The sequence below is a fragment of the Cavia porcellus genome, unplaced genomic scaffold (genome assembly GCF_034190915.1).
Source record: "Cavia porcellus strain 051 isolate PalLab524CR breed Dunkin Hartley unplaced genomic scaffold, mCavPor4.1 scaffold_1, whole genome shotgun sequence".
NCBI lineage: Eukaryota > Metazoa > Chordata > Mammalia > Rodentia > Caviidae > Cavia > Cavia porcellus.
This window is the reverse complement of record NW_026947484.1, coordinates 56510457-56525182: the sequence shown is the minus strand read 5'-3', so window position 1 is coordinate 56525182 and position 14726 is coordinate 56510457. Positions and strand designations below refer to the sequence as shown.

The window sequence follows — 14726 nt, the reverse complement described above, 5'->3', positions numbered from 1 at the left end:
ATAAATCAACAAGACAGATGGACAGATGGTTTTAGAAATCTTTGTGAGCACCCATTCTCCACCATGAACAAAGCATTTATCACAGTAGACAAGGAGAATACTCGGTAAGACGAAAACACGCAGTTATACAAACAGAAAAATGAACGAAGGAATGGCAGGGTTCCCCTCTGGTGATGGCACAGAAAATGAGAATGAAAGTGGTTTTTGTTAGATGCCCTTTGCCATCTAGTACAAAGATTGATTCGAGATCATTGTTGGCATAGGCCAGGGTGAAGAGTCCAGAAGATTTGTGCCTACTCGGTAGGATGCATCTATATGACCTTGACCTTTCCAGAAAACTGCCAGTGTCTATGATGAGTCTTAAAAAGTGTACTTACAGAATAAGATACAAATCCATGATTTAATACTAGCATAAATAAATACATCCAGAAATAGAGTAAATGCTGAGCTTAGTGGGTGAAAGTCTGACACGAAATAGGATATTTGTCTCAAGGCATCTTTTCAGAAGACACTAATTTAGAAGCAGGTGGTGGGAAGTTTATAATGGAGACACTCAAAGGTGCTACCTTCAACCATGGTCATCACCAGGGAGAAGCCACTGAAGATCCTGGGCCCCCGGGGCGGAGCCTCTGTCATTTCTTGACACCTCATTCACGCTGAAGATGTGTACCCTGCAGTTAAAGAAGTTAACCTCAGAAAACCCAATCTGAGGGGTGTGCTACCCAGTATTGTCCTGGGTCTGGAAGACAGAAACCGAAGAACGACATGTCTTAAGATTGGAGGAGACACAGGAGACTTGATAACACAAAGAGGAATCATTGACTTGATCTTGGGCCAAGAAAGGGACAGGAGAGGAGAACTGGGGACATTGGCATAAGATCTGTGGATGGGTTTGTAGTAACATCCAGGTTAATTTTCTGGTTTTGATCTTTGTATTCTATTTGGGAAAGATGAGTGAAAGGAATGTGGAAATCGTTTGTACTGTTTTGCAATTCTTTGTAAGTGTGAAATTATTTCAAGATACTCAGAATTTTTTAAAAACCGGAAAATTTTTTGACTTCTTTTTAACATTCAGTTGAAAATCGATACTGCAGGAAAACCCATGACTCCATTACAGCCTGGCTTGCCTCCTTCTGATGTGATCGTCCAAGAAGATGTCCTGCAACTTAGAAGTGAAATTCAGGTTTTGCAACAACAAAATCAGGTACTTAAAATGCTCCTGTTTTTTAATGAAAATTTTCATGACTTTCTTAAATGCGAAGGATTTGTTAGACTCTGACAATACAAGGGCAGTGTGAGCTAGTAGACAAGCAGAGTAGTAGGGTCCACTTATTTCTCTCAAACCTGTTTTTCTGGGTATTGGTTCTGTTATTCACAGACTTATTTTAAGGTATCAATTAGCCAGTACTTCTCTGATTAAATGTCTGCATTCCCTGCATTTCAAAACAGATGAAGAAAAATTTTTTAACTTTTACTCCTGGCAGAGAGCTGCTTATCAAAGAAACCTGTATCCTTACCAAGGCATAAGAGATTTTTCTTTCATAGAAATACATAAATGAGAGTACAACAAATAAATTTAATAGACCAGAGGTCAGGGATGAGGATGTTAAAAAGATGAGATTAATGAATGAAAACGTCTATGTCCTTTAAATACTCCTTGTGTCTAGGAACTTAAAGAAGCTGAAGAAAAGCTGAGAAACACAAATCAGGATTTATGTAACCAAATGAGGCAGATGGTACAGGATTTCGACCGTGATAAGAAGGAAGTTGTAGACAGGTAAGCTCTCCATGGATACATAGTGCTTGTCTCCCGGGTCCCCTCTGCTACAAAAAAAAATTTTTTTAAATGATAAATGGATTGAATGCTCCCTGTTGAGATCTCGGATTGGCAGAGCTAAGCCCCTGGCTTTTTCATTTAGACTTTGGAACACTTTTTCCATAGAAACAATAATACGTAGTAGTCTGGGTTCTACAGCACTATCATAATTGTGGTTCACTGAAATAGTACATCTTAGGGGTTTTTTTTTATTTTATTTTTAAAGGCTAGTCTAGGAAACCTTTTGTTATAAAGAACAGACCCCTGGGAGGGAGTATGTCTTCCAACTACCAAATCGTAAATTTCGAAACAGACTTTTGGGATATAACTTACTTGTGAGTTGGATACTGTTAGTGTTTATGTGGAATGCCTCTGACTTGGGATTTTAGGGCCACACTCAGTAACTTCAGTTGGTTTCTTTATCAGCAGCTGTCCTTAGCGTAAGCTGCCATCTGTGTATTGGAATGAACCATTCTCATGTCCACATTTGTAATAATTTTCTCCAGAAACCGCTGAAGAAAAAGTGCTGAAGATTCTCATAAGATCATGGTTGTGAATGGATCATTACCTTCCTGATTGGGGAAAAGGAATCTGACCTTAATTATAATTTGCATTAGAGGAGAGGGATGAGAGGGAAGGAGGGCAGTATGCTGAGTGTTTCTCCGAGTGCCAGGCTCGGCCTGAGGGTCCACCCTCTGTTGCTAGGTGTGAGAGGACCTACCACCAGCACCACGAGGCCATGAAGGCCCAAATCCGCGAGAGCCTGTTAGCGAAGCACACTGTGGAGAAGCAGCAGCTCTTTGAGGCTTACGAGGGCACCAACTTGAAACTGCGGTGAGAACAAAGGCTCAGCTACCCTGGGCTGGGGAGGCATCGAGCCCCAGCGCTCAGCCCGGGGGGAGATGGTTAGGGGCCTTGGTTTCCTGTGATCAGGCGGCTGTTGATTTCATTTACCCCAGGTCTGACCTGGATAAGACGAACAAGGAGCTGGTGGCCGTGCAAGAGTGTTACCTACAGGTGTGCAAGGAAAAGGACAATCTAGAAGCAGCGCTCAGGAAGACCGTCAGCAAGGAGCAAGAGGCCCAGGAGCAGAAGGTACAGGGAAGCCTGTGCCTTGGGCCTTGGGCTGTCGCAGAAATGCGACCCTTGGTCTGGGAGGGAAGGGAAGGGGATCCAGAGAAGTCTGTTACTATGGCTGATGGGTCACAATAATCAGTATAATTCAAAGAATGCAGTGAATGTGGAAATCATTGTCATTCTAAATTGTGTGGATTTTTTTTTGAGAGTCTCCCTGTGTAGTGCAGGTTGGCCTTGAACTCACTATGTGGCCGAGGCTGACCTGGAACTCATGGTGAGCTCCTGCCTCGGCCTCCTGAGTGCTGGAATTACAGATGTGCACCATATCTGGCTAGAAATCATTTTAAAAACGGCATAGATGTATGACACATGGTGTTTCCTGGAGACTCCCTCTAGCAAGTCAGAAAGAGTAGACCTGACTTACTGAGCGTCTGGCCCCTGCGGCCCTCCTTGCCATTCACCTGCCCCCTGCTCACACAGATTCCTTGGTCGTCATTCCCTCAGGGCCCACTCTCTCAGGAGCTCTGTCCTGTGACAGGGCCAGTGGTGCTTCAGGGGCTTTGGAGGGCTGGGTTAGGGGGTTCCCGCGACCTCCCTCAGAGCAGCTGGAGGGTGGCAGCGGGTACCAGCCTTCAAAGAGAGCCCAAGCGTGAAGTCTCCGTTACCAGTTGCCTGTCGGCCCTCTTCCCTGTCCCCTGCCCCCCAGGTACCCAGCTGAGGTGCCCTCGGGGTTGGCGCCAGCTGCAGACCCTGCTTTTGGAAGGCCTCCTGCCTCCAGATTAGAAAATATGTTTAAAAGCTGACATAAATGTTCTCTGCAGAGGTTTTTAAGTTAATTATATTAAATACAGGAATTGCTACCACAGACTTAAAAAGAATAGTCAAGAGCAAGTGAGGCCTTCGGTTCATTGAATATTTTGATTATTTTTAATAGATTAATATGGTGGGAAAACGTGCCATGTGTACGTATCAGTTAGTGGGAAAGAAGTTTCAGAGGGAGCCATTTTAGTTAGTGTTGGCAGCATAAAAGTTGAAAGGGACCTTAAATTACCTAGAAATGGAGAATTTAGCTTCAAGTAATGTTTCAAAAGTGAAAATGAGGAGATCTCTAGTATGGTTCTGTTTTTAAAAATATATAAATTGGAAAGAGCCTAAGAGCAATTCTCTCACAGAGGCTATTCTTTTCAGGAATTTGTTTTGATACTTTTAAACAATCGGTTTGGCTGTAAAACTGGATCTCTGCTGTTTGGCTCTTGAAAAGCTTTAATTAGGTTAATATTTTTCTTCAAAAAAATCTAAGTTATCATGCAGTAAAAGTTAATCTTTTCTCATCGGATACACAGTTGTGTAGCTTTAACAGGTGTGTATTCACTGAGCTGAGACAACATCTCCTGTCATTCTCGTAGTTTTACCTACAGTGGATTCAGAGCAGTAGAAGTTTAATTTCTTACTCCTCTCTAGTTTTTGTTTTTCTTGACTTATTTTTTTGACATGGGCTTACACAGTCCCTCAGCAGTGTCTCTGAGCCCGTGAGAATGGGGACACCATTGCACTCAGAGACTTGACTTGTTTCTCACCCCACAGAGGCAGCACAGGACAGCAGCTGGCTCTCTTGGAGGTGTCCCGCAGGGACACAGTGTCAGTGCCTCACCAGGCTCCAGAGCAGGTCGGGTGGGGACCTGCTGGTGGCCTCCTGCAGCTGAGCCCCTTGGGGGTGCTGTCACCAGTGCTGAGGGCTGTGGGTGCAGACCTGTCACCCCCACAGACCTTCCCTTGTGCATTAGCCTGGCACCTCTAGAGGAAGAAGGGTAAAGGAAACGCACATGAAGCCCTGTGGGTTGGGGAGTAGCCGATGAGTCTGTGCGCTTGCCCATAAGGCAGCGGGGACCATGCTACCCTCGGAGACGCATTCAGATTATGACACAGGCTTGGCAAGGCCTTGGAAGCCAGAGCCTTGCTCTTCCGGGGTTGGACCTTTTTTTCTGTTTAGGCAGTGCACGAGTTTAAATGTTTTTTTTTTTTGTTTGGAGACCGTTAGTATTGTGCAGAGATACTTACTTGAATTTTGTTTAAAGAGACAGCTGTTGGAAGAAAAAGAAGAGCATATAAGCAGCCTTCAGTTGGAGCTTGAAGAAAAGTATCAAGAAGCGCTTGCAGTGGAAAAAAACAAGTGGCAGAAAGAACAGGAAACTGACACTGAACGGCGGATTGAGAATGAAGTGAAGTTAGCCAAGGCGCGCTGGGACGCGGAGCAGAAGGAGGTGTGGGTCCAGTTTCTCTCTGCGTGCTGTGTTTAATGACATGTGGCCTTGACTGTAGAGCACCATTCGTCCCTCCTGGCCATATAAAGAATCTCTCATTGTAAGAGGCATAAACGGTCATCCATCCACTCAGCCACCTCTTAGAACCGGGCTATCCTCGGCTGGCTGTGCCAGTTTTTACTTTTTAAAATTACCCCCTCTTGAATCTTCCTCTAAATTCAGGATGCAACAGTTTATCAAGGCACTTCTTTGAGGCCCAAAAATGAAAGTGTAAGTCAAATTTCATATTATAAAATGATTCTGATGACTCTAGAAGAATATCTATAATTAACCCATAAGTAATCCATACAATAGATGAGAAGAAAACACGTGCTGGGTTTATGTCCATTGCCCAAGAAGCACACACGGTTACAAAGTGCTCATGGCATCCTAGAGTTGAGAACAAAATTATAATTTTACATGCTTGTTTGGAAATGAAAAAAATTCTCAGCTCTATTTAAAACAAGAGTGTCTTGTTATTAGCCCGTAGCCAGGGCAGCAGTTTGAGAGCCCTGGATGTCCAGGGAGTGGGGGGTGGGAAGTCAAAAACAAAGCAAGTTTCTCTGCTTTGCAGTGTGGCCTGAGTCACATCTACCCCTGCAGCATTGCTCCGAGTGGGAAACTCATCACCACCTTTCCAGTACTGACTGTCTCTTCAATGCAGCCATCTAGTAAAATTTAACACCTTCGAATAAGGTTCTCACGTGCTCGAGTCAAGTGAAACTATTTTTTAGATCATTCAGTTTCAGGTTTGGGGCTTCGATTTTCTCAGCGCCTGCTTTGTGGAAAGTGTAGTATGATGATGGCAGAAAACAAATGAAATACATACTAACAGTATGTTAATATGTGGTTTTTTTATGCCATCTTTGTAGTGGTTGTGTCAAAAGTTCCAGAGAGTTGAATCTTGAGAGCAAAAGAGGCTGACTGCACTCTGTAATCAAACCTTCCATGTGATTTTTTTTTCCCCTCTAAAGGCAAAATGTAACTTTCAAGTCTTCCTTGGAAATCTGTTTTCATTGAGTAAATCCCTGACCTCCATGCAGCCACGCCAGCTGCGTTTAGGTGGGTTTCAAGCACAGCTGGGCTTCCGCTTTGTCTAGCTGTAATCCTAGTTCCTACTTGTTTGACTGTTTTTCTTCTCATACGCTTTTTCTTCTGAAAACAGATCAAACGGAAACTAGTTCAGCAGCTGGAGAAGGTGTGGCAGGCGAAGCTGGATGAGACCCTAAAGGCGGCGTCGAGAAACAAGACCTCAGACTGTGGCAGCCAGACTCAATGCACAGCCACCCCGGGTGTCGTTTCCAAGGTGGCGGGGGCAGCGGCTGTGGGAGAGCAAAAGCTCCAGGTCCAGTGCATCTCGGGGGGTGAGAAGCAAGCAATTGACCCGGGGGCCCTCAAGAAACTCGAAATGGACCTGGAACTCAAATATTGTGAGAATATCACCAAACAGGTAATAAGCACCATGGTGCCAAACAGTTAGAGCTGCCCAGGGCTGGAAACCTGTTAACTTTAAACTTTGAAATTTGTGTGCATTTCTAGAGTACAAAACCTGTTCCGCTGTTCCCAAAATTTTCACTATTATATTTGTGTCCTAAATTAACTGCCACCCCTCAGCCTTTCTGTGCATCATTTCAGGGAACAAGTTTTATTCCTTTTAAAATCGAAGCATTAAGGTGCCCGAGGTTAAAGATGGCTCAACAGCTAAAAGAAACACAATTGAATTATAAGTTTGTTACATCTAGTATTTTAGAAACTATTCTAGAATAAAGTAGTGATAGGTTAGTAAACGGAAGCACAGAATAGATGGAGCTTTTTGCGTCGAGACCCATGCATGCCCAGAGCTGCAGGTGTGCCCGTCCTATGGGCCTGGGGCTGGAATTCCCATCAGCTGTCATGGAGCAGTGCCCGGCCCTTCCTCAGAACCTTTTAACTGGGGCAAATAACCTCACTTCCAGGACACGTCCTCCTGAGGAAAGGGGAGCCTGTGTCACCAGAGTAGGGACTGTTACTATCTGTGAGATCTCTCTTGAGTGTTACAGTGATTTTTGAGTGTTTTTAGTTTCAGGATTCCTTTACACTTTTAAACCTCAGGACTGTGAAGAGGGTTGTTTCATCAGGTTTGTTTCTTTTCCCTATAATGGAACACAGATCTGAGAAGTTCAAAACAAAACAAAAACAAACCTTCATTTTGCCGTCAGAGCACTGATGTCAACCCAGACCACTGTTCCTGGAGCACTTTGCTGTTTACATAGGAGAGGTGGCAGTGAAAAGGGCCGTACCTTGAATTATCTTGAAAATAGTTTTGACCTCATGGATCCCCAGTCTTGGTCACTTTCTTGCTGGTGACACCCACAGTTTTGAACAGGGGAGGTTTATCTTGGCTCACTGTTTGGGAAGTTCCCCAGCCCATGCTTGGCTGGCTCAGATGCAGAAACAGCATGGCGGAAGGGCCTGGGGGAGGACAGCTGCTTAGGTCATGGCGGCCAGGAAGCAGAGAGAGAAGGGAGGAGCCGGGGAGGAAGATGGGTCCTCCTAGGTCATGCCCATAATGACCTGCCTCTGTCTAACCAGGTCCCACCTCCCAGCAGCAAATCAGTTGTGGCACCCCCATGATCCAGTCACCTCCCAAATACAAGAGGCTTGGGGTCGACTTCAGATCTAAAGCCTAACACCACCTGACAACCTCTCTAACCTGAAAAAGATCCCTGAACCTTGACATAGGGTGAGGGATAGGGTTAGTGAAATACGCATGCAACTGTGGCTGCTGTTTGAAAATGAAGCCTTCTGAAGCTATAAACCTCCTCTACCTCTTTCTCCCGTGATGTCCTGCAGGTAGAAACAGCTGTGCAAAATGCTCGTCGTCGGTGGCTGGAGGAACTGCCAGAGCTTGCAGAGTACAAAGCACGCCTGAGAGCCGAGCGGAAGAAGTGGGAGGAGCAGCAGGAGGCCTCCGTGGCCAAGCGGGTAAGGGTGGTCTTGCAGAGGAACACAAGGAGCTCTTTCCCACTCCTCCATCAGCTGGCTCTCCTGTCGCTGAGACATAGTACCTGACACTTATAACTTAGAGGTTCAGGATTTTAGAGGATTCATTTCATGGTCTGAAGCATCATGGTGGGAAGGTGTGGTGGAACAAAGCTCTTCTGGGCATGGTGACTAGGAAACAGCAGTGGGACAATGCCAGAGAGGAAAGGGCCAGGGACCAGTCACAGACCCCAGGGCGGTGCCCCCACAACCCAGGCAGACACAGCTGGAAACATGCTCCTCCAGTCCCCAAGCAGATCCCGAAGCTACAAGCTGACACTAACCCCACCCCTGCATCCTGGGAATCTGTACCGACTTACGGTGCTGGTGTGGGGTGTTTAAGACGTTAGCTATGGCCTGCCCAGGGGTGTCTGATCTGTCAGTCAGCAGTGTGCGAAGGGAGAAATAGGTATTTTGGCATCTCAAAACGCTCATGGGGAGAAAGATAATCTTTACTTAGAAATTAAGTTGGATTCCATCTTTGGGTGAGATTGACAACAGGTAGTTACCAGTGTAACAGCTAAACATTGTACTCTCGTACGTGTGAAGGTTTTCTGTGCTGTATCAGTGGCTTTCCTGCACATTCTCTCTGGCAAATCACCAACTCTGCTTTCCAGAGTTGCCATGTTCCTTGAAAGGGAAACTTCGATGTCATAGCCATGCATAGTCTTCCAACTTAATTTACTGGGCTAAAGCAATTCTTCTTACCCAAGTGCCACAAACTGAAAATGGTTTTAAAGTTTGAAACAAAAATTCTAAAATTTATTTGGAAAAATAAAAAGAGAGTAGACGTTTTTTAGTGTTCTAGAAAAGGAGCTCTAACACAGACTGTATTGGCAGACAATTCAGACAGTGTTGAGTCACAGAAGTAGAACTGTTTTTAATTCAGGACACCACAGACAGCAGAGACAGGCCCAACTATGAAGAAAAACTTAGTGAATTGTTCCAAAACAAGAGGATAAGAAGTTATTGCATAGTAAGTAGTCACAGGATAGCCAGGTGACACTTTGAAAAGTTATGTTTACTTCTTCATGCATCACATGAGGTCTAGGTTGATGGAGTTAAACATTCATAAGTAAAAACATAAATTAAGAGAAATTAAATGTTTCAGATACTTCTGACAACTCATTTTTGAGGCAACAAACACAGTGGCAAAAATGAAATAATAGGTTTAAAACAAACGTTGAAAACATTTTTTATTTTTATCACCCACCTTTTTTTTTTTTCTTTTTTGGTACTGCACTCTTGCAAGGCAGGTGCTTATGCTGCTGAGCTAAATCTCCAGCCCACATTTTTGATTTTTAGTAAGATAAAATTAAGACCATAAGAAAAAGGAAAGTAAATGAGAAATATTAATACTAATATATGATAAAGAGCTGGCTGAAATTTATAAGAAAAACAAGAGTCCAAGTAAGCATATGAGCTGGTGATCTTCATAAGTCTAAATGGAAGGGAAAAAAAAGAATGGAAGTACACTCATGCCTCTTGGTCTTAGGGAAATAAGAGCTGAAACAAACTTTGTTTTTTTTTTAATTTAAAGAGAAAGAAACAACCCCCCCCCACACAAAACCCAGAAAAAAAGGGTAGAAATAATACAGAATTACAGAAAAATAAATAGTAAGAAATCACTAGTTGATAAGTTACATATTGTCATCTTAGAAATAGTTGAGCTGAAACAAACTTAAGGTGCTTTTTCTTTTTCAAGAAAAAATTTCAAAACAAGATAATAGAGTAACAATGATTAATGTATTTCACACTTTTATCTTTAAATTAGTTACTCGGAGTATAAGATGTAGGCATTTAATTCTCCAAGCAATATTAGCACCAACTTTCCTTCAGTTAATTAAGCAATATTCATATTTAACTATGACTGTATATATATTCTTTTCAGGTTTTGTCCATTTAGTAATATGTTGGCTGTTGGTTTGTCATAGATGGCTTTTATCAGATTGAGATAAAGACCATGTATTCCAATTTTCTATAGCATTATTATCATGAATGGGTGCCAGACTGTGTCAAAAGCTTTTTCTGCATCTATTGAGATGATCATATGGTTTTTTCCTTGGCCCTGTTACTATGGTGCATTACATTTTTTGATTTACATATATGGAACTATCCCTGCATCCCTGGGATGAATCCAGCTTGGTCACAGCGTATAATCTTCTCAGTGATTTGCTGCATTCTATTTGCCAGTATCTTACTGAAGATTTTTGCATCTGTGTTCATTAAGAAGATTGACCTACGGTTCTCTTTTCTTAGTTGGATCCTTCTCCAGTTTTGGTATCAGGGTAATCAATGAGTGTGGAAGTATTCATTCTCCTTCAGTTTCAGTGGAGAGTTTAAGAAGTAGTGGTGTTAGGTCTTCTGTAAACAGCAGTGAATCTGTCAGGGCCTGGGCTTTTCTTTGTTGGTAGATTTTTAATTACATCTCATATTTCATTGATAATGGCTTAATTAAGATTTTTATATCTTCTTGAGTCAGTTTTGGTAATTCATACGTATCTAGGACTCTTTCCATTTCTTCTACATTTTCCATCTTATTAGAATACAAGTTCTCAAAGTAAGTATGGATGATTTTCTGGATTTCTGCAGGGTCTATTGTGATTTCACCCTTTTTATTCCTAATTGTATGGGTTGAGTCTTTCCTATTTTTTTTTGGAAGGTTGGCTAAGAGTTTGTTGATTTTATTTAATCTTTCAAAGAACCAGCTCTTTGATTCATTGATTTTTTTTGTGTGTGTTGTTTTCTTAGTCTCCAATGCATTAATTTGTGTTCTAACCTATAATTTCCTTTCTTATAGGAGCTTTGGGCTTGGCATGCTCTTCTTTTTCTAGAAACTTGAGATTCAACATTGTTTATTTGTGCTTTCTTTGTTTTCCTGATATGGTTATTCACTGCTATACATTTCCTTTTTAAGACTACTTTCATTGTGTCCCGTAAGTTCCTATGTTTTGTATTGTCATTACCATTTAATTGTAGAAACTAATTTCTTCTTTAATTTCATCTGTGATCTATTGGTTGTTCAGGAGGGTATTACTTAATTTCCTTGTGCTTATGAATTTCTTGTGGTTTCTTTTGCCAATGATTTCCAATTTCACTGCACTATCGTCTGATAATGTGCATGGGATAATTTCAATTCCTTTGCATTTACTTAAACATATTCTATGAGTTGGTATGTGGTCTGTTTTGGAGAGTGTTGTATGTGCAGCTGAAGAGAACATGTATTCTGGGGCTGGGGATTTAGCTCAGCGGCATAAGCGCCTGCCTTGCAAGCAGGCAGTCGTGAGCTCAATCCCTGGTACCAATAAAAAACGAAAAAAACAAAAGAAAAAGAAAAAGAGAACGTGTATTCTGATGTTGCAGGGTAGAACACTCTAGACATCTACTGAGTCCCTTTCTTCAGAAATTTGGTTCAATTCTAATATTTATTTGTTGTGGGGTTTTTTTTGTCTAGTTGATCTTTTTGTCTCAGAGGGGTACTGAGATCCCCCAATAAGTTCTATTAGTGTTTATTTGATTTTTGATGTCCATTAATATTTGTTTTATATAGTTGGGTACACTGGTATTTGTTGCATATGTATTTATGATAGTTATCTCTTGCTGTTGGAGTGATCCCTTTACAACAATGTAGTAACCTTTTTTTTCTCTCTTAATCAGTCTTGGTTTGAAACTCACTTTGTCTGCAACAAGAGTAACTAGCTCTGTGTTTTTCTGGTTTCCTGTTACATGGAATATTATTTCCCATTCTTTGACTTTCAGTCTGAATTTCTTTTTGAATTAAATGTTTTTCTTGTAAGCAGCATATTGTTGGATCTTGCTTCTTGACCCATCTGCCAGTCTGTGTCTTTTGATTGTTGAATTGCAGGTTATAACTGATATGTGTTGACTTATCCTTGTCATTATTTTCCTGCTGTTGCCTTCCCCACCGTTTTTTACCCTCCCTCTAATTAATTGTTCGCATTGCCTGGTGGATTCTTTCTGTTGGGATCATGGAGCTGTAGTACTTGTTATTTCTTTCTACAGTGTCCTTCAAAACATTTGGAGTGCTGGTTTGGTGGTCATAAATTTCCTTAAGTGTTCTTTGTTGTGGAAGTATCTTATTTCTCCATCAGTTTTGAAAGATAGCTTTGTGGGGTACATTATAGTTTGGGTTGGAGGTTGTTTTCCTTTAGAACTTGAAATATTTCACTCTAAGCTCTCCTTGACTTGAGTTTGTGCTGAGACGTCAGCTGATTCTGATGGGCTTTCCTCTATAGGTGACTTGTTTCTTTTTCCCTAACAGCTTTGAATGTTCTATTTTTATGTTGATTTCTGGAATCCATGATATGCCTGGTTATAGAAAATTTTTGATCATACTAATTGGAGTTCTATATGTCTCACTTATCTGTATGTCAAATTCTTTTTCCCTTCCAGGCAAGTTTTCTGCTGTGACGTTTGTGAACAGTTGTGTGTGTGTGTGTGTGTGTGTGTGTGTGTGTGTGTGTGTGTAATTTGTGCTATCTCCTTTTTCGTTGACTCAATTATGGTTCTTTGCATAATCTAGGTGCTGCTAGATTGAGTTCTCATTGAGTCCCTTGCCATTTTAAAGAAATCTTTCTTTTTATGATTGCTAACCACAGGCCTGTCTTCTGTATCTGAAATTCTGTCCTCCCATTGGCTGATTGTGCTGTGGATATTTTCAGTGGAATTTTTATTCTCCTGAATAAATCTGCTTGAATCTGCTTGAATCTGTCTCATGAATTCCATTTCTCTCCTATGTTGAGCATTCGTGGTATCCATCATTCTCTTAAGCTCCTCCTTTTTGTATCTGTATCTGCTGTGGAGCCACTAAATACACCTTTTATTGTGGACACCATTTCTGCAGTTGCCTGAACAGTTATTTCTTTTTTTTTTTAATCGGTATTGGGGTTCGAACTCACAACTGCCTCTTGCAAGGCAGGTGCTTATGCCGCTGAGCTAAATCCCCAGCCCCTTGAACAGTTATTTATGATTTGATTTTTCCCAGACCCTCATTCAGTTGCTTTGTGGTTCCCATTTCAGAGATGCCAGGGGAGAGGCTTTCAGATTGTCCCACCTCATTGCCCCCAGGTTTGCCTTTGGTGAGCTGGATGTCTGGAGTTGCATCTTGTCTTCTCAATTTTTTTTTTTTTTAATTCTTGAGTTGATGCTTATAAATTGCCTGTGGTGGGTTGCTTTATTGCTAGTATTTAGAACCTGTAGGAATGGCTACTTCTCTGAGGTGTCTTTAGCTGTAGGTGGGTTTTGGGTTTTGAGTTGTTGCAAGAACCTACCTCTTTAGTTTATTGGGGATGAGAAGTTGCTGCCTGGTTGGCCCAGCCCCTGGTTCTTTGGCCCTGTGCCAGTGTATTTTCTATGACCCTTAGTCAATCTCAGTCTTGGAATACCAGGGAGAACAGCTGTTTAGAACAATTATGTCATTTTTGGTTAAAGTGGTACAATTAACAGTAACAGTAATGATAATCACAGTGTAGAAAATGACAGGCTGTGGTAATTACTAATTTGCCTGGTTATATTACAAAATCTAAAACAAAACAGAAAATTGTTATGCAGTATATCAGTCCTTAATATGTCAATTTTACCCTCAGGAGGTAAAATTTAAAGAGGTTTAGGGAAAAAATTGAGAAGTAGCAGAGGAAGAGATTGGACATAAGACTGTAGGATAAAGGTGGATCATGCTGGCTTTGGGAAACTGCTGCTAAGACTGGAGGGGAAGGGAAGGGAGAGAGAGAAGAAAGAGCAAAACAGGACCAGAAAGAGGCGAGGAACCACATTCACACTTATATAGAACAAGATTATACAATGAATGAGAAAAAAGAACAGCCACAACCAAAACAACAAACAATAAGAGAGAGGAAAAAAATGAGTCCCTTCCCAGTCTGTGTCTGCTGTCACTGGTAGACAGCATGGGGAGACAGAGGCCAGGTCCGTGTTGATCTGTCCCAGCAGACCAGCAGTAGTTTTGTGGCACGATAGTGAATAATCTCAGCAAGCCTGCACCTTTATTTCCCCTGAAGTCCAATCTGTGTTGTGGCTGTGGGGCCCAAGACCAGAGCCACTCAGCCCACAGCTATCCGTGCACCTTCTGCGGGCCTCAGCCCAGCCAGGGGCTGCTCTGAGTTCTCAGCTCAGTCAACTTCTCACCTAGATGGCTCCCAGCCAATTACTCTCTTGTGTGGGAGGACTGAGCCCTCAGCACTCATGGTCAGCCAGTGTGGTTCTTTGCATCTCCTCTCCACTGCTGCATCTCTCTGGGGAGGCCTCTGGGATCACCAGCAGTCACCTTGTGTCCACGTTCCTCCTCTTCGTCTTCCTCATGTTCCTATATTCCAGCATCTGGGCAGCAATCTCAGGCTGTTTCTCTGCTGCTCACCACTCTGCTTGCTTGATTGCAATCTAAGGTGCCTTTTTGGGCTTAATGTATAAATCCTTTCCTTTGAATCCAGCACACAGATTGCAGTCTCCAGGGTGGAACCCCCAGCCTGGGACACTGT

At 42.3% G+C, this 14726-nt stretch overlaps 1 protein-coding gene across 8 annotated transcripts in view; it reads left to right on the top strand.

The window, feature by feature from the left end:
• The window catches only part of Cep152 (centrosomal protein 152), a 76695-nt gene that overhangs the window by 43254 nt on the left and 18715 nt on the right, over positions 1 to 14726 (top strand). For 7 of the 8 annotated variants that reach the window (XM_063248387.1, XM_023565925.2, XM_063248371.1 and 4 more), the window contains 7 exons: positions 1076 to 1204; positions 1668 to 1777; positions 2522 to 2650; positions 2776 to 2911; positions 4969 to 5154; positions 6359 to 6643; positions 8026 to 8157. In XM_063248387.1, the coding sequence (XP_063104457.1) occupies positions 1076 to 1204; positions 1668 to 1777; positions 2522 to 2650; positions 2776 to 2911; positions 4969 to 5154; positions 6359 to 6643; positions 8026 to 8157 (1107 nt within the window). The remainder of the gene's footprint in view (positions 1 to 1075; positions 1205 to 1667; positions 1778 to 2521; positions 2651 to 2775; positions 2912 to 4968; positions 5155 to 6358; positions 6644 to 8025; positions 8158 to 14726) is intronic. The other variant, XM_063248376.1, reaches the window with a different exon arrangement.